The 24,662-nt window shown below is 39.7% G+C and overlaps 1 protein-coding gene across 1 annotated transcript in view; it reads left to right on the top strand.

Annotated features, from left to right (window-relative positions):
• Nucleotides 1-1,585: 1,585 nt before the first annotated feature.
• Nucleotides 1,586-24,662, top strand: part of LOC149445623 (mucin-2-like) — a 166,342-nt gene continuing 143,265 nt past the window's right edge. The window contains exons 1-6 of the mRNA XM_089653541.1: nucleotides 1,586-1,675; nucleotides 4,337-4,598; nucleotides 8,618-8,732; nucleotides 11,931-12,021; nucleotides 15,240-15,355; nucleotides 18,740-18,956. Of these exons, the coding sequence (XP_089509667.1) occupies nucleotides 1,600-1,675; nucleotides 4,337-4,598; nucleotides 8,618-8,732; nucleotides 11,931-12,021; nucleotides 15,240-15,355; nucleotides 18,740-18,956 (877 nt within the window). The 5' untranslated portion in view covers nucleotides 1,586-1,599. The remainder of the gene's footprint in view (nucleotides 1,676-4,336; nucleotides 4,599-8,617; nucleotides 8,733-11,930; nucleotides 12,022-15,239; nucleotides 15,356-18,739; nucleotides 18,957-24,662) is intronic.

Raw genomic sequence — 24,662 nt, 5'->3', positions numbered from 1 at the left:
TATAGTCAGTAACAGAAACATTTACAACTCATAAACCTTCTTCAAATATGATCATGCTTAGTCAAAATGATTCTATTTGCTTGCATTATTTTTTTTTCTGATACAGAAATTGGGACAAGTCCATCAGGGTAGGGACAGCTGGGAAGTGTTCTCGTTACACCAGCTCATTAGACACGCATACCACATAGCACGCAATATCCCAACACACCCTTCAGTACCTGTACATCAGCATGCATGACTGAGCTAAATAAATTGTATAATTTGAAAATAATATTTTGTTATTGGGGCCTCTTTGAGAAAGATGGAATTACAAAGAAATGTTATGTAGTGTAGGTTAAATCTTTTTTGTAGGGTGTCTATATCGTTTTTAAAATAAATACTCTGTAATACATACAGCAGTTAGCAAAGTCAGAAGAAAAAAGTGCAGACAGCTGCATTACTGAAACCACCTTTATTGAAAACTGTCCATAAAACCAAACAGAAGACATTAAATATGCAGTGGAGGGGTGAACGACCATCTAACGCATTTCACACTAAAGTAGCACTTATTCGGAGCATGAATTGCTATAAATAAGCACTAGTTTAGCGTGAAGCACTTTGTTCTTTCACCCCTCTGCTGCTTGTCTGATAAATTCTGGTTTAATTTTAGTTTTATGGACAGTTTTCAATAAAAGTGACTTCAGTATGCACTGGTTAGAACTTCTTACTACAGATAATTTCAGCTGCGAACTGCGCCATCACCTGTCTGTGTAATAGTGGCAGATCCAGGCAGATTGATCTGATTTGGTGATTTTAATCCCTAAAAATCACAAACAATAATATGATGAAATAATGATAACCACACGTAACGTAAAACATTTGTTAACAATAATACACCCTCTGAGAAATATAAATACTAAAATGTGTAAATATTGGTTTGGAATATTGTTATATAATACCAAATGGTTCTAAACAAGACATTTCTGGAATAGAACAAAAAGTATAAAGAAAGTGTGCCTCTTATTTACACAACGTACAAGCAAATGCAAATTACATTTTTAATGTAAAATTTTTGTTTATTTCATTTTTGCAGAAGAAGTAGAGATTATGCTACAAAGTCATATATTGAGCTATAAATAGAAGCTTATATGTAAAGGTGAAATAAGAAGCAATGGTTATATGATCATATTAAAAGTACAAATGTTCGAAGCAAGGAGTATAAAAACTGTATATATAAAACAAGGTCAAACAAGACTTTATTTTTTCCTCTCATGGAAGGTATAATACATAGGTTAAAATACTGTAAATTAACTGTTTTATTTTAGTATGCAACTTAAATAGGAAAGGTGGTATTGCATTAGCTATTGGAATTCTCCAAAGCTTATGTGTATCAAAGGTTTGACCAGCAGTTACCTGGTTAAAGAAATAAACATCTCTCAGAAGATCCCTCCCAGACAGTATAATATAATAGGAAAAAAATGCTGTTTACACTGATTGTAAAGATTGAACCTTTCCCTGCCCCTCCTGGTGTGAGGTCACTAACATGCCAAATAATCCTATAAATAGCAAGAGGTAACTGTACCTTATATTCCTCAAGGAACATCGCCCCAGGAACATACAATGGGGTTCCAGAATGCCAGCTTGGTGGTGCTGTGGCTGGCATTGGCTCTCTCAAGCGCCTTTACAATAAAATCAGGTAATTTAATTTTTTTGCCCATTCTTTGCAATGCACTATTTGACATTTTGTGATGTTCACTTTGAGAGAATTTTATTTAGGCTGTTCTGGATGTTTACACCTTCCAAGTTTAAAAGTTTGTTGGCCATAAAATATTACATTTTTACAAGCAAGAAAAAAGAGATTAGAACATCACTTGTGATAAATAAGTATAACTTAATGGTCAGATTCATGAGTTAATGGTCAGGTCAGATGAGATCTAGATTAAGGGTCTCTAAACTTTCCAAACAAAGGGCCAGTTTACGGTCCTTCAGACTTTAGGAGGGCCATGCTGTGTCCAGTGGGAATAGAAACTATCCTAGCATTAGTAAACAATGCCCCATCTTTGGTATAAGGGGAGGAATAATGTCCCGTCATTGGGAGGAATGGTACTCTGTTGTTGGTGTCAGTGGGAGAAGTAGTGCCCCATTGTTGATGTCAGTGCCAGGAATTATGCCCCATTGTTGGTGTCAATAGTGCTCCCAGGGCAGATAAAGGCAGGCGAAGGGCCACATTTGGCCCCCAAGCATTAGTTTGGAGACCACTGGTCTAGATATATGGACATCAATAAATGTCAGGCAATCATTTTCATAGACATCTTCTACACCCTGTTAATGTATGTAACATAAATGAAAAAAAGTTTCTGCGAAGAAAAAAAATGTCTGTTTAGGATCTTAATAATAGTTATTGACAATTATAGGGATTATATGACTGACAAATGTATGTCAATGAATGTTCCTAAGAAATATGTTTTATTGTTAAGATTTGATGAGCATAAAGACAAATCAAAGAGGTCCTATGATGTATCTGATTTATTATTTTTCTTTTGCAGTGTTCTATACCAAGTAAGAATTGTTAAAGTCTGTGCTAAGCCAAAACCTTTTTTGTTTAGTTTTAGATGCAATGACTGAGGATTAGGGCCCCTGGTGGGTTTTTATTGTTGTGTCTCTGTTAATACTGATGACTATTGTCACTGGGGCAAAAAGTGATGGGAACTCCAATATGTGACAGCTGTTCCAAGACTGGAGGTGTGAAGAAATCTTTCAATGGGACAACTGTTTTGGAGGTGACAACTGTCTATGGGAAGCATTCCCCTCACTTTCCTCTTACTTCCTGCTGTGTCCCCAGGAGAGTAAATTGAGATAAGTCACCTTAATGGGACACAGACAGCAAAATAAATCTTAACGGGATTCTAAACACTCCACACTTTGCCCAGAACTATAAAACATGGCTTTAGATATGTTTAAACATTTCCATTTTAATAGCCTGCTCACACCAAGAATCACACAGGAATGCATTTGCATTCTTGTGGATTTCCTGTGCAATTTAAGTGCAGTGTATTTTTGTCCCATTCATTCGATAGGGCTCAAATCGCACTGCACTGAGGCACTATTGTACCTCAGTAAAAAAAAAGCTACAGTGTGCAATGCAAGACACCTAACAATGACATATGCAGTGGCAGCCTACATTTCCTTGAAGTTGTCCATAGGCCTAGCAATGGGGAGGAGGTAATATTTATGCATGCTTCGATTGAATGTATATGTTTATCCAAAGAATTATGGAGGCATGGTACACGCAGTTAGGTGTTTGTAAACTCAAAATCTATTTTCAGTATATTTGGCATCATGATTCACTTCTTAGCCCTCATGTGTAATGCCACTCCTAAACGTGAGTGTAGAAGTTTTTGGCATTTCTTTACCAAAGCCCCTGAACTCAACTCAATAAAAGCCTACATGTCCAAGCACACATAGGCTTTTATCAGAGATTAGCAGCAGCAGAGTTTAGGAGCAGTTATATGTCCTTCTCCTGAATCGCAATCAGGAGAGGAACATTTTGGCCAAAAAATGCCAAACATAAAAATGTGTATAAACGCATCTAAGTGCTAGCCGTGTTAATTTCAATGGAAAGTATTCTGGCCTATAAAATTAACAAATGTCCATGCGCTAAATTTAGCTAAAGTATTGCGTTTACATGCATTTTTGCAGCGTTTAGCGGTTTTCTGCTGCCAGTAGAGTTAACACCTAAAAGCAGTTCCAAATAATTTTTTTGTTAATTTACTGCAAAGATTCTTATTTTGAGATCCTGCCAGTACCAGCACCATCCGTTGCTGGCTGACAGTGCTAAGCCACTGCCTTGCAATTAGCAGCAGCATGGCCATCCTGTGGTGTGCAACACAATGATTTTGCCATTGGGATTTCTATCTGGTAAACCTGCAGTGGCAAACTGAAGGGATGGACAGTGGCATTGTCAGCTCGAAACAGGACTTGCTGTTACTGTCAGGATCTCCAAAAAGAATCTTTGCAACAGATTCACAAAAAAAATTGCTTAAGAAAACTGTATACAGCGGGATATGATACAAAACATACTGAAAAATATATTTTGGGTCTGAAAATACTTAAAAAAATAAGCTGATTGTAATATTTAGTATGCAACTTTTTATAGTGAAGAAAAAGCTGATATTGCCTTCATTAATAGCATCTTCTGAATAGACATACGTAGGAAGGGCTTGTCCAGGATTAGTCAGACAAGAGCTGTCAGTTGGTGCCACTTTTGACTAATTCTATTGTCCTGAAACAGAATGTTCACAAGCCATGTGTATCTGTTGGCATATACAGTATAACTATCTATACCATCCATTAACAGGACGGATACGCAACCATGGTCACTACGTCTGCAGTACATGGGGAAACTATCACTTCAAGACATTTGATGGGGACTATTACCAATTTCAGGGGAAATGCAGCTACAACTTAGCGTCAGACTGTCGAGATGCTTACAAGGAATTTTCAGTACATGTCCACCGGTCAACTGAAAGTGATCACCCACTCATAGACAAGATCACAATTACTATCAAAGATGTTGTCATTCTACTGCACAGCACTTTTGCAGTGGTGAATGGGGACGTGTAAGTGAATACCTGTAATATTACATAATATTTTTGCTAAATGTAAAATAGTCTGTTTTATTTTTATTTTGTAAGAGTTTTATAAGGTTGTATCTGTATCTGCTTTAGTAGAAATTTACTTCTCTGTCTTTATGTTACCGACAGTTGAGTTTGACTTAAAGCTCTGTACAGATTTGAGACTACTGCATGCAGTTTTCATTTAAACGGTCCAATGAGTCAACAATACAACTTGGTGTTATAAACATTACATAATACATATGTGGTACATGGCATGCATCTTATTGAATCACTTTCATGTTCTCATGTGTAGATGGCCAACCTGAATGATGTCTTGGCATTAGTTCTTTCAATTTAAGTAAAAATGTCTGTACATGATTACTAGGGTTAGTTATGCTCTGTTTTCTTAAAAGACTTTTCTTTTGTGTTATAGTATTTTTCAGGCTACCTGTACTGATACACTGCAGTATTAGGTCAAGTATTCAGCACTCTCATCTTATGTTCTCTGATAAAGCCACACAAATCAACATGTACGGAAAAGAAAGGTTTTCTTATAGGCTTTTAGTTGGGACAGTGGGTTTATTTAAAGGTAGAAAACAAGAATACAGATCTAAGTAATAGAGACAAGTGTACAATGGACTAAGTACATTGATAATGTTGTCAAATACCCTCAAGAATCTTTCTCAAAATGTGTTATGTGGATTATGGATAAATAATAAAAATGGAGATAACTAAAAAAATATTCTTCTGAATGTTGAATAAAATGATATTTTCATCTGAAGGGTTGGGCATGCAGTAATTAATAATGTCAATTATCATTACAAAAATGTAATCTATTTATGCATAGTGTTAGGAATTTCAGAAACATACCTTATTCAGAGCTGCATCCATAACAATTTTTGAGTAATGGATCCATCATTAAAACAGTGAGGATTTGAAACAGTACAGTGTTTCTACACAAACAAAAAGGTTGAAATCTTTTTAGAACTTTATAGTTGACAGTTTATAGAATATAGTTTAAACTTTATAGTTTAAACTTTATAACATATAGTTCTTAGCAGGATTCAACCATACCACGTGAGTTTGTATGAATTCTATTGATAGCCATAGACAGGAGACTGGTTGGATCTTCTGACTGGTGAATGATCATTCTGTGTAATGGTCATGGCATAAAATTAAAGTTGAATCTAACCGAGAAAGTACATTTATATGCCTCTAACACCTGCTTTATTTGAGAGGAGCAATAAAAAAATCAACTAAACATCATAATGTTTATGCCATGACCGTAGCATAAAAACAAAAGCTGGAAATGTACAAACAAACACATTTCTACATCTTCATTACCAGCATTATTCAAGGGGACCGAAAACAATCATCTAGAAAAATCTATTTCATATTCCATCCCCAGACCTGAATAAATAGCAGATAGCCCATAAACATTTTAGTGTCTCCTGACACTCCCAGCAAGGAATTTTCTCATTTTTTGTAGGTAGTAGACACCTGAAAAGGTTGACTAATTAAAAATAAAGAAATGGCAAATTTTACCACCAGATGCTGTTCTGAAGACAGGCCACATAAACTATGACTTAGGAAGAAAGGTGTCAGGAAGGAATTAAATTAAACGTTATTTGATTGTCTGATCAAATGATATTCCTGCTAGCTATCATTTTTACTAACATTGAAGATACTTTATTATGAAAGAGGAATATTTGTAATGTAAGGCGTTCTTACAGGTATCATTCTTTCTCTGGGCTTACAAATGTGCTTAGGCATTTATAAGTCCACCACCTGTTCAATGATATCCATAATTCTTGGCATTCTGGGTAAAGGAGCTGTCTTTTGTGAGGACCAGTGTATGATTTGACATTTGTACAAGGTGTTCTCCTGGGTGTGGTGTATTAGATAAAACAATTAAAATGAGGTTCCTTGATAGCCCAAGCCTGGTAAGTAACCTAGAACATATGCTGAGCACTGTGATGTGTAACCCTAAGAGAAGTCATAAACATTTATAGCAGTTTTAATTACTGGACATTTAAAATAGAAGTTTGTCCTTTTGTTTTCAGTCAAGGATTCTCAAGAAAGTGAACACTCAGCTATGCTGAATTTTATAGAAATAAGCTTAGATGTACATGCCCAATATCTGGAAAAAAATAAATATAACATCAACCCTATTTTGTAAACATTGCATAATAAATAGTAAATATTATTCTTTCAGTAATATTCTGTCTATAAAAATATTAATAGAGTTTTCACTCTAAATTAAACCGTATGAATTTCCAGTTAAGCCATGAAGAAAAGTGATTTGTTCTATTCATAGCCGTATATATTTTGGTACAATAGTACAGATGTACTCAGTGGGGTTGATTTACTAAACTTGGAGAGTGCTAAACCTGGTGCAGCTTTGCATAGAAACCAATCAGTGTCCAGGTTTTTTTTTGTCAAAGCTTGATTGAAAAAGCTAAAGTTAGAAGCTGATTAGATACCATGCACAGCTGCATCATATTTTGTGCTTTCCAGCTTTAGTAAATCAACCCCATTATGTTTGGCAATGATCGTTTTTTAATGTTTTTGAAAAAAAAACTTTTTTAAACGTGTTTTTTTCTCTCTCCACCTTTAATACCCTAAATCTGATTCACTAGTATATTAAATGAAGAATCAATCCAACTCCATATTACAATACGGTGTTGGACAAAAACAAAGTTTTCATGACTGTAAAATATTAACATTTTTGTCCAATGCTTTGAAGTCAATATAAAAGGTGAACTTTATGTTGTTTTGTTTTTATTGGTGCACTGGGTGTTAAATGGCTCCTCGCGGTTATGATTGCTTATTTTAACTGTCCTGGGCCTTTTCTTGTGCCAGAAAATGGCTTCTCATTACATAGTTACATAGTTAGTCTGGCTGAAAAAAGACCCAGTTCAACCATTAAAAAAAAAAGTTATAATCCTATACCCACAGTTGATCCAGAGGAAGGCAAAAAACCCCCCAGCAAAGCATGATCCAATTTGCTCCTGCAGGGGAAAAAATTCCTTCTTGATCCCCCGAGAGGCATTTGGATATTCCCTGGATCAACTTTACCTATAAATGTTAGTATACAGTTATATTCTGTGTATCTAAGAAAGAATCCAGGCCTTTTTTAAAGCAATCCACTGAGCTGGCCAGAACGAACTTTTGAGAGAGTCTATTCCACATTTTCACAGCTCTCACTGTAAAGAAACCTTTCTGTATTTGAAGATTAAATTTATTTTGCTCCAGACGTAAAGAGAGCCCCTTTGTCCTCTGTGATGACCTCAGGGTGAATATCTCTACACCGAGTTCACTATATGAACCACTGATGTATTTGTACATGTTGATCATATCCCCCCTTAATCTCCTCTTCTCAAGAGAGAATAAATTCAGTTCCTCTAATCTTTCCTCATAGCTGAGCTCCACGATGCCTCGTATCAGTTTTGTTGCCCTTCTCTGCACTTTCTCCAGTTCCTCAATGTTCGTTTTGTGAATTGGTGCCCAATAATCTCATTAGTTTCTTTTTTATTCTACAGAATGAAAAAACACAGTGAAAGAAAAAGCAATAAAATATTTCAAGTGGCAATACACAAATAATGATCAAATACACAAATAAAAGGAAATAAAATGTAAAGAAGAGTATTCTTCACACTGCACCTCTCCCCCCCATAAAAAACACCCTCTAAATAGAAAAAAGTAGGATTTTTTTCAACCAATTTGCACCACAGTGAGCAAAATTGAAAGTTCCTGCTTGACTGCAATATCCATTTCACCCAAATCACTCGGTTTATCCCTAATCAGAATATTTCTCAGGGACAACCTATTTCAAGCTACAAACACAGCTGCCTATAATCCCCATTCTTCTCCAGCCACCCATTTGAATTCAGTTTTATATATTTAGAAAGTGGTTTATTGAGGAGTGTTTTATGTGATTGTTTTGCTTATTTACACACTTTCTAATTATTCTTAGAAAAATAACCTTGCACTAAATATGTTCCAATTACTGTGTTTTACAGGGCTAGGACACCATACTACAGTTTTGGGATCCTCATTCAGAAAACTGATACATACTTTAAGGTGTATACGAAGACAGGGTTAACTCTCATGTGGAACAAAGAAGATGCAGTCATGGTGAGGCATCCAATTATCCTCTGTCATATTTTGTTACTATATTATAATATCCACCTCCACTTGAACCCTAATTGCATTACATCTTTTACATTTCTGATATAAAGGTCGGTTAATTAGAGCACTTAGCATTAATGGGCAGTAACCAACATCAAACAATTGCAAATCTTAGTCTTTATTAGGATTCAGTTGTGAGAACATTGAAAGATGATCCTGTGTAGGAATTAGTTCACATTGTGAGGTTGATTTCCTAACAGAGCTGAGAATTTCCCTTTAATAAATTGCGTAAACATTAGCTTCAATTATCCAATCATGTGAAAAGCAAATTCCTATTCACTTTGAATATCTAGTCAGGTGCAGGTTTAATAAGTAAACAGAAATTTGCATTTGACTTTATTAGATAATTTAATTCAATTATCACACAAAAGCTATACCTACATATATTTAAACGACTTTACATGTGCTGCCAGGAAAACATAGAGATCTGTTGTTTTTTGTATACTATAGATTTCACTTTTGTTTGCTTACCTTATAGTAAATACACAATTAATTGAGTGAAAATTCTTAACTCCTCTAGTAATGCAGCCAACAAATATTGCTTTTTGCCAGGAGTGTAACTACAGATCATGGGGCCCCACAGCAAAATTTTAATGGGGCCCCTACTGTCATTGATCTTAGCATATAGTATGTCTAAATCAAGGGCAGGTAGCTGGAGAGCTGTCAGCATAGTCAGTACAATCATCCGTGCTGTGGATAGTGTGGATGTTGTCAGGGAAGAGCAGGAATGCAGGGAGTTAAAGTGGTTGTAAAGGCAGGAGGTTTTTTTTACCTTCATGCATTCTTATACTTACCAGGGCCCCATCTCGATCCAGCGATGTGCACGATAAGCCTTGGCTCTCCTCAATGGTTCTCACAGAAGTGGAAGCCATTGACTCCTGCTGCTGTCAACCACAGCCAGTAAGCCAATAAAAAGAGAGCGGGTGTGGGGCCCATCCATGATCTGTGTGTGTGAATGGATAATGTCCATTCACAGGGGCGCAGCTCGGGAGTGAGCCTGCTCAAGTGCCCACATAGCAAGAGGCTTGCTTTTGGTTGCACTTGGCAGGGGGGAAGAGCCAGCGAGGGACCCAAAAAGAAGAGGATTGAGGCTGCTCTGTGGAAATCCTTTTGAGCAGGCAAGTATAAAATGTTTTTTTTTTTTTTAATGTTTAAAATCACTTTAAATTTTCCAGTTAATCCATCTGTTCTTAGTAACTCCTCAAGCTTTTTCAGCATCTAACCCCTTCTACCATCAGAGCAAGCAAGTGCTAAAAGCAGGGGTCTAGGAAACTGTAAAAATAAGAAAAAAAGCAAGAGTTGTAACAGCAATAAGAATGACCATATGTTATTTTATGACATAATTGTTAGCACTCCTGTATACAATTGCTCTATAACCCCAGGTCTAGGTTCACACCTATGCATTTTCCATTGCATTTATTATTATTATACAGGATTTATATAGCGCCAACAGTTTGCTCAGCGCTTTACAATATAATGAGAGACAATGCAGCAACAATACAGTTCAATACAAGATGGATAGGATGGCCCTGCTCCTTGGAGCTTACAATCTAGGAGGGAGGGGTTAGTGGTACAAAAGGTAGTAACTGTGGGGGATGGACTGGTTGGAAGAGTAGAAGATTCCATTATTAGCTGAGGGCAGGATAGGCTTCCCTGAAGAGATAGGTTTTCAGAGATCACCTAAAAGTGAGCAGAGTAGGTGATAGTTTGATAAATTGGGGTAGAGAGTTCCAGAGGATGGGAGAAGCTCTGGAGAAGTCCTGTAGACGAACAAGGGAGGAGGAGTCAAGGGAGCTAGAGAGTAGGAGGTTGTGCGAGGAGAGTACGGTTTGGGTGATATTTGGAGACAAGATCGTTGATGTAATTTGCACAGAGTTATAAATGGCTTTATTCGTTATTGTTAATGTTTTGAATTTTAGACGTTGGGCAATGGGAGGCCAGTGGAGGGATTGGCAGAGAGGGGTGGCAGAAACAGAACAGTAAGTAAAGTGGATGAGTCTGGCAGCAGCATTCATGATAGACTGAAGAGGGGATAGCCTGTGATTAGGTAGGCCAATCAGGAGGGAGTTACAATAGTCAAGGCGAGATATAACAAGGGAGTGAATACAAGATTTGGACAGTGATTGGATTTGGGGCTGAAAGGACAGATGGGAGCATTTTACAGAAACGCACAGCAGTCCATTTAACATGATTTCCTATGGGACAGGTTCACATCTCCGTGTTTTCACCCGGTGCAGTTTTTGTAAAGGGTCAGGGACATTTTTAAATGCAAAATGTTGTGTTATGGTTCTATAGACTTCAATGGAGATGCTGCAGAAAAGCATGTAGTGCATTTTTTATGTGTTTTTGATGCATTTTTCATGCGATTTGGATGAGTTTTAATCTGCCCAGCAACAAACTGGGGAAAAAAATGCAAAATGCATCCAAAAGGTATGTGCAAAAACACACAGCAGAAACGGATGAAACGCAAACTGCATAGGTGTGAACCTAGCCTAATACAGACTTCTTTACACTGTGGGACTTTTTTTGCGGAACTGGCCATGTTTATCTGAGAGGTTATCTGGGATTTTTACACCCTGAGAAAAACTGAGCTAGACATAAAAGGGTTTAATTTCAGTGCTGGCCAGGATGACCAAGAGCTCTGAGGGCAATAAATCTGCAATACTAAGACAACTAAACAAATTATCCCTATTGCACAGCCTGCAAGGAGGATCTATGAAAAGGGACAATGATTCTGAAGTCTGCTTCTGTACTGCTGATGTAGGATCTTCTAGATTGGAAATGTTACAGGGTCAGTGTCATCGGCAACCTTTGCAACCTTTAATAATTAATAATAGAGTACTGAATTTGTGTTATCTTCACAAATGCATCAGATTTTCTATGTTTACCTTTCCTCAACATCCCCCCTAATGAGGACCCATTTCACACTCAGGCCCCATATGGGCTGCTATGGCTATTGTCTTGCAACTGCTCTTTGCCTTATATTACAGTCAATTATGATACACAGTAACCCACATCTGCCTTAATCAGATGGTCAGACCAGTGAAAGATGGTTGCTTATTGGTTGCTGAACTCTAGTGAAACAAAAAACTATGATTCTGTTGTAAAACTATTGGTGTCAATACTGTGTCATACTTTCTACAGGTGGAGCTGGATCCAAAGTATAACAACCATACTTGTGGATTGTGCGGTGATTATAATGGGATACCTTCTTATAATGAATTTTTTGATAAGGGTGAGTAATATGAATGAATGCTGGCTCATTACAGTATCATTCTACAGTCTGCTTTACATAACTTGTATTACTGTTTTAATACAAGCACCACAGTGAGCAACATATAAATTACCTCCAACAACTAAGCAAACATAATCGATACTCTTTTGTTATTTGCTGTTTAACCTGATTTTAATTGTTTTAAACAGGTGGCCAGATTTAATTTTGTTGTAGTGTTTTCTGTTTTCTGTTATATGAAATAAATTATAATGTAGATTTTGTTATATCACATTTATTTTCGTTATTGTGCACTACTTTTACATAATCACACTTTGTAAAGATCAGGGTTGCCCTTTAACCTACAATAGGTAATCAAATTTTGTATGCCATGCAGTGTAATTTTCTGCTACTAAAATATGATTATTGGCCAGATTTTGAAGGAAACTGAACTTCACTACTCATTAAATTATTGTTGTTACTGAATAAGCCTTAAGATATGTAAACTGACAGTCATAAGCCTAGACAATTCAAACTGAGAATATGATACAATATGCTGCATGTCAAAATGGTCAATGGATCGACATTGTGGGGGCATTGTGACTGGGGCAATTTGGATGAGAAAGGGGCACTCTGATCTGGGCTCAAGATGGAAGGAGGAAAGTGCTCTGAGCAACTTGAGTCAGCAAGGTGCAAGTTGGCTACCAAGTATGTTCTTGGAGTGACCCCTATGTGCTGCAGCAAATTTGACTTCAGGTAGGCACTAAGAAATGGGGAAAAAGCTGGATAAGATGGGGACACTGTAAGGATGTGGGGGAGGTGAATGGAAGCTACTTGAGCCAGTGGCAATGCGTATAAGTGGAAGGCACAGTGACCAGAGGAAGAGGTGGGTAAAAGTTAGGTGCTGTGACTGGGTTGTGAAGTAGGTGGGGTGGAGGTGCTGAGATAGAGAGGTGAGATGGGAGGGAGGGGGTGCTGTGACTGGGAGACGAGGTGAGTGGAAGGGGGGAGCCATGACTGAAGGGGTGAGATAAGTGGAGGGAGGCCAAGGTGACAGAGGAAGGAAGGGTGCTGTGATATGGGTGCTGTGACAATGGGTGAGATGAGTGGGAAGGAGAAAATGTGACCTAGGGGGAAAGCTGGGAGGAAGAGGAAATGCTGTGAATGAGGGTGGCAAGATAGGTGACTGGGAGAGGTATGACTCAATAGGTGAAGTAGGGGGAGACACTGTTATGGAGTGGGGGTGAGGTGACATAAGGGGTAAGGTGAGTGGATGACAGAGGGGGCACAGTGGGTGTGAGGGGGACACTGTGACAGAGGGGGATGAAGTGGGGGGCACTATGACCAGGTTACAAGGTGGTGGTGGTGGAGTGGTGCCCTGCAGTGGAGTGCCCAAGGTCATGGGGTGCAGTCAATCCAACTTGTGATTGGGGGAAATTGAGGTGGCTTTAAAGGGATCAGCTATTATGAGGAGGGTGAGGTGGCTGTGGGTGGTGCACGAGAACAGGGGGATTGAGATGGTTATATAGAGATGCTGGGGGTGAGATTAATATGGAGGGATACTCTGTTATAGGGGGTGAAATGGTGAAGGGATGTGCTACAATAGGGTTGGGAGATGAGATGGCTGTGGAGAGTTGTGCTGCGATAGTGGGTTGGGGTAGGTGCAATGTGGTTAGGGGGTGAAGTGGCTGCAGAGGGATGGGGTGTGGCATGAGGTGAGTTTAGGGGTATGCACTGTGATGGGAATGCAAAGACATGTGCTGGGATGGAAGGGTGAGGAGTCTGTTGAGGGATGTCTTGTAATGAGGGTGGACGGTGGGGTGCAGTTCAATCATTGGGTGGGTGCAGAGGGATATGCTAAGATGGAGCTAGGTGTTTAATTGGCTGTGGGAGAATGTGCTAAGATTGGGGGTGGGGTCACAACTGCTCCTGTTTTGTAGGTATGCTTTCCATTCCCAGCTCTTCTCATTGCTCCTTACTGATCTGTCAACACAGAAAGAGGATCACTTGCCTGATAGCTTTCCCCCTGTCCAACCATCTCCTCCTCAGTCTGCTCTGCGGCTTCCTTTCTCCAGTAGTGAGTGTGCAGGGATTGCACAGTACAACCGAATGCCTAGAGCAGGCTGAAGAGGAAACTGCTGCTCAGGAGGAAAGCTGTCAGGTAGTGCGTCATCATCTTGGCCGACTTTATTATTGAGAACACTGATCCTCCTTCTCTAATCACAAACCATGGAAGAGAGGGTGGCTGGGGGTCAGGGAGCTGTGAGTTGGTTGAGAGCAATTGGGGACTGGCATAGAGCAGAGGGGTTGAGTGCTTGGGAAAAATGTGGGGAAGTTTCAAAGCAGAAGACGTGGGGAGAGAGAAAGCATCAGGGCCAAAATCCCCCATATGGCAAAACGGAATACTAACTTTTTTTAAAATGATATTAAGGATATGTACTTAGAGCGTGTTCATTAGATTTCTATGAAGTAAAAACCAAGGCAATGAGTTTTAATGAAGTATGTTATCTTTTTGCAGTGGAGCCCCTTCTCACATAGTTAAAGTCCATCTCCAGCTAAAATGTTTACTTTAGTTTAAACAGAGCTGGGTCTCTATCATGTTTTTGTTGTTATCTGCGTCTGTGATGGGGGGAGATTTTTACTCTCCTTCTGTCAGGCCATCAGGAAATCTCTCCAATGGGAACCCACACATTTTTAGTGTGGAACCTTTAGAATCTCTGACAAATGTGTGGGTTCCCATTGGAGAGATTTCCTGATGGCCTGACAGAAGGAGAGTAAAAATCTCCCCCCATCACAGACGCAGATAACAACAAAAACATGACAGAGACCCAGCTCTGTTTAAACTAAAGTAAACATTTTAGCTGGAGATGGACTTTAACTATGTGAGAAGGGGCTCCACTGCAAAAAGATAACATACTTCATTAAAACTCATTGCCTTGGTTTTTCTTCATTTCTGTGCCTTCCTGTCCTGATGACACTTGCATCCCTTATTTCTTGTATGGAAGGAACATAAACAGGAAGTAAGGGAAAATCTACCCAATGGAATCACAGACAGAAATAAAAGCCTAATAGAAATATAAACTGTTTTACACTTTATCTAAAACTAAAAAAATCAAATGGTTGGAGGTTGATTTGAAGTTCTTTCATTATAGATGTTTAAATCAAATAGTAAGTCTTTGTTGTAATGAGATCAACTTAAAGTGCGCATTGGTAAATATTTGGTGATTTTTTTTCTTCCACAGACATGTTTTTCAGTCCTGTAGAGTTTGGAAACATGCAGAAAATTTCTGATCCTAATGTTGTATGTACTGATTTAGATGAAACCCAGCAAAAGGACACATCCCATTGTTCCCAATATGTGAGTAATAGTCTCGTGTCAATGTAGAGCTACTCCCATAGGAGCTGTAGGAATACTGTCCAGGCAGAGGATTCTTCAATAACCAGTCTAGGGGTGTTGTTTTTGTTGTTTTTATTTTTGGAGAACTTGTGTAGGGTTGAGGGAATTAGGTGGGATACTCCAAAAACAAGAACTATGTACAGTTTAAGACTTCAGGTATTCTTTTGGATAAGCTATGATGAATTCTTGTTTGATTCAAACAGTAGACCTCAGCTTTAAGGCAGCTGTAGTAGTAACAGGCTAGAGAAGAGTCCCTTTAGGTAGGAGGTTTAGTGGACAAAGCTCTTCAGGACACCAGCCGATGTTCCCTTTAGCTAGACCCACAGCTGACTACTTAGCACCATAGGGGGTTAAGTAGCACACCGTTTCCCAGATCTTTTTCAGGGATGTCTGTACTCACAAGACCCAACAGAAGATGGTCGCCTTTCTCCATGATACCAGACCAGATCTTCAGTCAGCTTCAGCAGAAGCTGGGTCTCAGCATTCAGACCCTCAGGTCACCCACCTGAAGCCTATGGCAGTAGATCCATCAGCATTGCCTGGGAGGGCAGCACGCCCCCTCCAGGCTGAAACAATCATATAGATGAAAGACCCAAAACTCAGTGTGCTCACTGAATATGTATAGTTACAGTATCCAGCATAGGCCAGGGCTGTGTTAATATTCATGCTGCCATCTGCATAGCTTCACACCTATCATCCAGAAACTTCTCAAGCTTTTTGGAGGCAGAGGGAGCTATCAAGCGGAGCAGACCTAACAAGCAAAACAGAGCAACACTGATTACAGTTGGCAAGTTATGCTTTTGTCTGAAAACAATTATATCCACATTAACTACAGTATGACAACTAAACTTGAAAAAGAGAGGAAGGCGCCTCTAAGTGCAGTATTGACAATTTATTAGTATTTATTAGGCTCCTTCTTCAGAGAAGATCTGAAGAAGGAGCCTACTGAGCATGCTCCAAAATGCGTTACCGCCCCCTTCACCTCCTACATCTGGCACATCCTGGGCTCTACTTCCTGATCCTATAGACATAGTTTGCTGATGGACGACTGGATGTCCCACCTGGATCTTATTACAACACACAATGAGTCTTTTTACCTATGTATCTTGTAAGTGCAATTTATCTATTGTTTACTAATAAATTGTCAATACCGCACTTAGAGGCGCCTTCCTCTCTTTTTCATGTTACTGCATTAGAGCCTTGCTTCCATTCTAAGAGGAGCTGCCTCAGTGTTACTGCTCCCATCCATCCATCCATCCCTGATATCCATCTGGCACCTTTATCCTACAGCTACAGAGGTTGGGCTCTAACAAGCGTGCCCTATATAATATACATTTTCTGACAATTAAACTTACCTATCATAATACAAGCTAAATCTATCTATCTAAAGCTAGCACCTATCTAGGAGTTTTGTGCTACATATATATTTTTGCAGTGCAGGTCCCAGACTCTGCAAATGAAATGTCTATTTACATATCTTTAAAAGTAAAGTTTACCAATGTCCTCTGAATTTTGAAAGTGATTACTTATTTTTGTATGATTGTGGCTTGAGTGTCTCATAAGCTTTCAGCATTTTTGTTTCTTGTTTCTGCTCTAGCAATAAAATTTATCAAATTTCCAGTTCCTTTATTTTAAAATGAAACTGTGCTTTGGTCGTTTGGGGCAAAGGAATAGATTCACTGATTATTCTGCTCTTTCTGCTGCTGACAGTTACCTCCTGCACTTCGCCTAGAGCCCCAATTTCCTGCTATATGGCATACCCATTATGTCTGGGTATACGTCAGCATTGCTCCCACAGTGCAGCACTGGATGCCTGTGTGGCCAATTGCTATGACGAGCACTGTCCTTAAGGGGTAGGGAAAGGTTAATTTACCCCATGTAAATTCTATCCCAGAATAGATCTGGAATTTACACTTAGACGGAATATATCAGCAAGTTTTATTCATAGATCTGTGCTCCTCTGCAACATGCCTGCTGCAGGCTTCCACCATAGGTACGTTCTGTCAGTGTATAGTGTCTGAGCTTACAGTACATGGTTGGAAGATGTCACTGCCTCAACCCCTCCATGACAGTCTTAGGTCTGGTCATTGGTCAACTGTGCCTGAGCACTCACATAGCAGTGGCCACATACTTCCCTATACCTGGAAGCAGTGGTCTGTTTGAGCAATAGAGCAAGAGCTCTGAAAGAGTGAAAAGGAGGAAATGCAGCACAGATAGTTGGCTAAATATTTTTTGGGGGATTGGCTGAATTAGTAAAGTGGCATTGCCTCTCTAAAACAAACCTAGGCTTTGCCAGTTAGGGGAAAGCAGCATGTTCACTTTAAAGCCCCCCTTCCTAACAGCACACACTCACTTTCCCTTTGACCACCCAATACTTTTTCAGCTTCCTAGAACAAGGATCAGAGGCCCTGTATAAGTTCTACATCCCTGTAATCAGATCTCATAAAGATCTGCAGACTCTCTCATGTAGCAGGAAGGGAAAAAGTCAAATGTTCTCCCATAACAAAAATTACTGGTGCTCCCAACAGATGAATGGAGCAAACAGTTATAAACGCTATCTAGTTGCTTTGTCCATCATGCACATAGCACAATTTCACTTTAAAGCCTAACACTGTACACAAAAAAACTTACCCTTGCAATTTCCCCCCACCCTTCAAGGGCTAAATGTATGCTTTTTTCTAGGAGCAAAGCAATATGGTGTAATACTTACCTTATTCATCGCTCCATGAGAGTCCCTTCAGCGGTTGGCTTGTCCTGCAAAACTACCTCTCTAAGGTGCTCCTGTCCTCGGCCTTACTCTTGTCTCATCCACAAACAATGCAAGGTTTAAAAGCCCAGCATTGTATGTGATGATGCTGAAGGACCACTCACAGCCCACAACAATGTACCCTTGAAGGGTGGGGGGCCCCACTACAAGGGTTCTTTTTTCTTCCAGCCCAGAGTTGAGCTACCAACTAGTTCAAAATATGCTTTACCAGCACACAATTAAGTGTGCCAGCCTACCTAAGTATGTGTTTGTGCCAGCCTTAATTTCACAAAGTATATCTTCCACTAAATGCACTAATCTCCAAAGTAAATAAAATAAAAAATGATTCCATTTGTCTCCTATTCATCACAATAATAAATACATGTTCTCAAGTAAATCCTAAAGGGGGAATTTGGTCATCATGGCTCAGGCAATAAGAGAAATGTATGTTTTGCCCATAGTGGCCAGTCATGTCTCAGTTACTGTGCTTTCAAAGAAAACTTTATATTTGATGGGTTGATTATGTAACACAAACACCTCCACCTGTCATAAGTCAGCTGCATTTATTTCAACATTGTAACATTGTGCTGTTTTTTTAGCGCTTGCTGTGTGAAGAACACCTCAGACATGCTGCTTTTTCCAGCTGTCAAGATCTCCTCGATGTGGAAGCTTATATTAATGCCTGTGTGCTGGACATGTGCTCCTGTAGCCAATCCCAGGATTCTTTCTGCCTGTGTAGCACTATCAGTGAATATTCCAGGCAGTGTTCACATGCAGGAGGACGCCCTACAAACTGGAGGACTCCCAGCCTCTGTCGTAAGTATGCTTTCCACAATGGCCCTTAATAGCCGAGCATCAATAGCAAATGTCCTTCATGTTGCAGCAGCAGCTTGTGAAAACAAATAGTGGCATTATAGGTAGCAGTGGTTTACCCGTAAACTCATCTACTCTAGTTATTTTGGTCCTAAAAATAAATTTCAACATTTACAGCTTTCTTTCCCCCACAAATATGTTTATTAGAAACACTTCACCACCTACAGTGCAAAAAACAACTACATTGTCTGCCAAAAAACATCAATGTTAAAAAAAGAAACATAAAGAAAACACAACACATCAAAAGCACCGAATCACAAAATCTTCATTGTGCACATGGGGAAGTGTTCATATAATATGCATAAAACCAAATAACTAGAATTCTTAGTGTAAAAACAGCTATTGAACACAAAGATACTAAAACACTCTGAGTAACAGGCAAAGTAGTCCCATCCTCCAATCCTATAGCAGCCAGCAGAAGGGCCTAATAAAGGTGTTATAGGGGTGGGGGGCAAGGGGATCTATAGCAGCCCAGTGGGACTGAGTATAAAAGCTAGAACAGACCCTGGATCCAATAGGTTCCAAAGGAAGATGGGAAAGGACAGCTGAGTCCCAATAATACCAAAGTGCACCTGAGATATGGCATCCTGTACTAGAGCAGGACCTTTAAGAAAAGGCATACAATTTAATCTAAGAAAGAAAAAATAGAAATTTTTGTAAAGGCCAAAAGAAGGACCTTAGAAAGAGTTGAGAGAAAAGGGAAAAGAAAGAGAGAAGAAAAGAAGAAACCCTCCTCCCCCCAGAGATGGGAGGAGGGGAAGGGGGTGAAGGGTGGGGAGGAAGGTAAATGGGCAAATGGGGGGGGGGGGGGGGTAAGGACAATCTCCATGTACCCTCCCCCCATCCCATAATCATCTACACTCCTGATCCCAGGGGTTAGCTTTTTTCATCTAAGCACTCAGGAAACCTTTAATTTGCTTAAATGAGACAAGAAAAATTCTGGTGACTACTAATGTTACAGGATCAAAAAACAAATAAAATAGATACAGCGATAATGCCCAAATCTGCTATCCCAGCCGACTGGCCAGAGTACTTGCAGGTGCTGGTCAGGTTGAATACTGGCTCATCAAACACAGAGAGGAATAAAACAAAATGGCACCTGTTCGCACACTGTCATGGCATATAGTGAGCTCCTCTTAATAAAAAATATGGCTTCAGCTTGGTCTCCTACTCATGGGAGAACACCCTCTAGCATGTTTCACCCAGTTGACCTATATGATTAGGCCCCTACTAAGTGAAACATGTTAGAGATGTTTCCCCCATGAGTAGGAGACCAACCTGAAGCCATTTTTGTAACTAAGAGGAGCTTACTATATGCCAAGATGTGGACAGGTGCCATTTTGTTGTAGTCCTCTCTGTGGTTGATAAGCCACTATTGAATCCGACCAGTACCTGCAAGCACCATTTTGTTGTAGTCCTTAATATTACAAGATAATATATTAAAATATAGTGCTGTTCCAGATACTAAATATACAAGTTAACATTTTTGCCTTCTTTATTTAAGTGAAGACCAAATAATATATAAAAACTCACTACCTGACAACAATCATGTGTCTGCGCAGCTCCCCAGAATCATGCAGATCTGCTCATAACTCTTTAGTTAGAGTGGAAAAAAGCCTAATTCTAACTATTCCTAAAAACATTCCCTCTCCCCTCTTCCTGGCTATCCTACATACATTGTATAGAAAAGATCTGTGTTGTTACTTATTTTGAATCCAGTCCATTTTTGTCATGTGGTCCAGCAGCACTGGCTCCCCTGTATCAGTGGGTGAGAACCTGCAGGGGAGAGGAGGGAGCAAAGACAATGACTGGCCATGGGAGCCTATGGGTGACGTCATGGCTCCTGAAATTCACAGCCATTATCGAATGCTCCCTTACACAAGGGAGCCAAAGCTTTTGAAGCTCATGACTGGATTAAAAATAAGTACACAGATTTTTAGTTTTTTTTACATGCCAGATTTTCTGTTAGGCACTGTAGGCCTGTCTATAGGAGACAAAGACAAATAGGTAGATTATCCCTGAACAGCTATTGTCCACACATATTTAATCATCCTAAGCATAAATACGTCTCATATGAGCCTATTTTACACAAAATACTAAGCCAAATTAGAACCAGTAAAATGACAACATGATTTGGTTAAAAATAGGTGGTGCTGTGGTAGAAACGTTCCATGTCTACAGACAGTTGTAATGGAAATCTGACCTTCACTAGGTGTGGTTTACTAAACTATGAAGTGAGCTGAACTTAGGTGAAGTGAATTGAACTAGGCCAGTGGTCGGCAAGCCGCGGCTCGCGAGCCACATGCGGCTCTTTACAAACTTAAATGCGGCTCTTCTGTGTGCCGGGCGCCCCCTCCCCTCCCTCCTCTCGGGCGGCCGCCCCCTCCCCTCCCTCCTCTCGGGCGGCCGCCCCAAAAGTCAGGACTCTGCAGCTGTCAGGATGTAGGAGGGGCAGCCAGGATGTAGGCGGGGCAGCGTGACGAACTCCTCTCCTCTCACAGTCCGCCCTGAAGACCAGAACGGCGCGGGAACACGGCGAGAGGAACGCGGGGAGCAAAGGTAAGTGAATTGACACAGGGGGGACTTACTATATGGGGGATGAATTACTATATGGAGGATGAATTACTATGGGGGATGAATTACTATGGGGGATGAATTACTATATGGGGGATGAATTACTATGGGGGATGAATTACTATATGGGGGATGAATTACTATGGGGGATGAATTACTATGGGAGATGAATTACTATATGGGGGATGAATTACTATATGGGGGATGAATTACTATGGGGGATGAATTACTATGGGGGATGAATTACTATATGAGAGATGAATTACTATATGGGGGATGAATTACTATATGGGGGATGAATTACTATGGGGGATGAATTACTATGGGGGATGAATTACTATATGGGGGATGAATTACTATGGGGGATGAATTACTATATGGGGGATAAATTATTATGGGGGATGAATTACTATATGGGGGATTAATTACTATATGGGGGATGAATTACTATAGGGGGGATGAATTACTATAGGGGGGATGAATTACTATGGGGGATGAATTACTATATGGGGGATGAATTACTATATGGGGGATTAATTACTATATGGGGGATGAATTACTATATGGGGGATTAATTACTATATGGGGGATGAATTACTATATGGGGGATGAATTACTATATGGGGGATGAATTACTATAGGGGGGATGAATTACTATAGGGGGGATGAATTACTATGGGGGATGAATTACTATATGGGGGATGAATTACTATATGGGGGATTAATTACTATATGGGGGATGAATTACTATATGGGGGATGAATTACTATAGGGGGGATGAATTACTATATGGAGAATGAATTAATATGGGGAATGAATTACTATAGGGGGGATGAATTACTATGGGGGGATGAATTAATATGGGGAATGAATTACTATAGGGGGGGTGAATTACTATAGGGGGGATGAATTACTATGGGGGATGAATTACTATATGGGGGATGAATTACTATGGGGGATGAATTACTATATGGGGGATGAATTACTATGGGGGATGAATTACTATATGGGGAATGAATTACTATATGGGGAATGAATTACTATATGGGGGATGAATTACTATGGGGGATGAATTACTATATGGGGGATGAATTACTATATGGGGGATGAATTACTATGGGGGATGAATTGCTATGGGGGATGAATTGCTCTATGGGGGATGAATTGCTATATGGGGGATTAATTACTATGGGGGATGAATTACTATATGGGGGATGAATTACTATATGGGGGATGAATTACTATGGGGGATGAATTGCTATGGGGGATGAATTGCTATGGGGGATGAATTACTATATGGGGGATGGATTGCTATATGGGGGATGAATTGCTATATGGGGGATTAATTACTATGGGGGATGAATTACTATGGGGGATGAATTACTATATGGGGGATGAATTGCTATATGGGGGATGAATTACTATATGGGGGATGAATTACTATGGGGGATGAATTACTATATGGGGGATGAATTACTATATGGGGGATGAATTACTATGGGGGATGAATTACTATGGTGGATGAATTACTATATGGGGGATGAATTACTATGGGGGATGAATTACTATATGGGGGATTAATTACTATGGGGGATGAGTTACTATATGGGAGATGTATTTTCAGTTTTAAAAATGTGGCTCTCAAAATAAATTTCAATCGTGGTTTTGGCGAGATTTGGCTCAGTTGAAAAAAAAGGTTTCCCACCACTGAACTAGGCCCTACAAAACTGAGTGTAACATGCAATTAAAAATGTGTTCACTTTACAAATACAATCCTGTGTAGAAGAATCTAAAATAATTAGGATTTTGTAGATTTAGCTGCTTGAAGTGTACAAAAGTTTACACTAGGTTCAATTCGCCACATGTGTGAAAATTTGGCTCGTGTTCACTTTAGTTCACCTCACTTTACACTTTAGTATATTAGGCCCAGGTTCACTTTACTTCCCTTTACACTTGAGTAAATTAGACCTGGGCTCTCTTCACTTCAGGCCTAAGTTAGTAATTCAGGCCTAAGTTCATTTCACTTCACTTCACTTTATACTTCAATACAATAGGCCCAGGTTCACTTTACTTCACCTCATTTTACACTTTGGTAAGTTAAGCCCAGGAACACTTTACTTAGCCTCACTTTACACCTTAGTAAATTAGGTCTGGGTTCATTTTACTTCACTTTACATTTCAGTAAATTAGGCCTGGGTTCATTTCACTTTACTTCACTTTACACTTCAGTAAGTTAGGCCCTGGTCAGGGGCGGACTGACCATTTGGAAACTCGGGCACTGCCCGTGGGCCCGGGGTCAGTAGGGGGCCCCATGAGATGCCCCTGGTACCTTTTTCATAGGCTTTTTTGAGTTTGGGCAAGGACACAGGGGCCCCATGATCCCCTATTGCCTGGGGGCCCCATGAGTTGTCAGTCCGCCCCTGGCCCTGGTACACTTTACTTCACCTCACTTTACACTTCAGTAAATTAGTCCTGGGTTCATTTCACTTTACTTCACTTTACACTTCAGTAATTTAGGCCTGGGTTCATTTCACTTTTCTTCACTTTACACTTCAGTAAATTAGGCCCAGGTACACTTTACTTCACCTCACTTTACACTTTGGTAAATTAGGCCCGAGTTCACCTCACTTTACACTTCAGTAAATTAGGCCCAGGTACACTTTACTTCACCTCACTTTACACTTTGGTAAATTAGGCCCAGGTTCACCTCACTTTACACTTCAGTAAATTAGGCCCAGGTACACTTTACTTCACCTCACTTTACAGTTTGGTAAATTAGGCCCGGATTCACCTCACTTTACACTTTAGTAAATTAGGCCCAGGCCCACTTCCCTTCATCTCACTATACACTTTGGCAAATTAGGCCCAGGTTCACTTCACTTCATTTTACACTTCAGTAAATTAGGCCTATGTTCACTTTACTTCACTTCATTTTACACTTCAGTAAATTAGGCCAGGTTCACCTCACTTTACACTTTAGTAAATTAAGCCCAGTATCATTTCACACTTTAGTCAGTTATGCCCGGGTTGACTTCACTTCTCCTCACCTCACGGCACACTTTAGTAAATTAGGCC

This window comes from Staurois parvus, unplaced genomic scaffold, assembly GCF_062004578.1.
Source record: "Staurois parvus isolate SC_StPar_1 unplaced genomic scaffold, SC_StPar_1.0 ptg000715l, whole genome shotgun sequence".
NCBI classification, from domain to species: domain Eukaryota; kingdom Metazoa; phylum Chordata; class Amphibia; order Anura; family Ranidae; genus Staurois; species Staurois parvus.
This window is presented reverse-complemented; position numbering and strand designations above follow the sequence as displayed.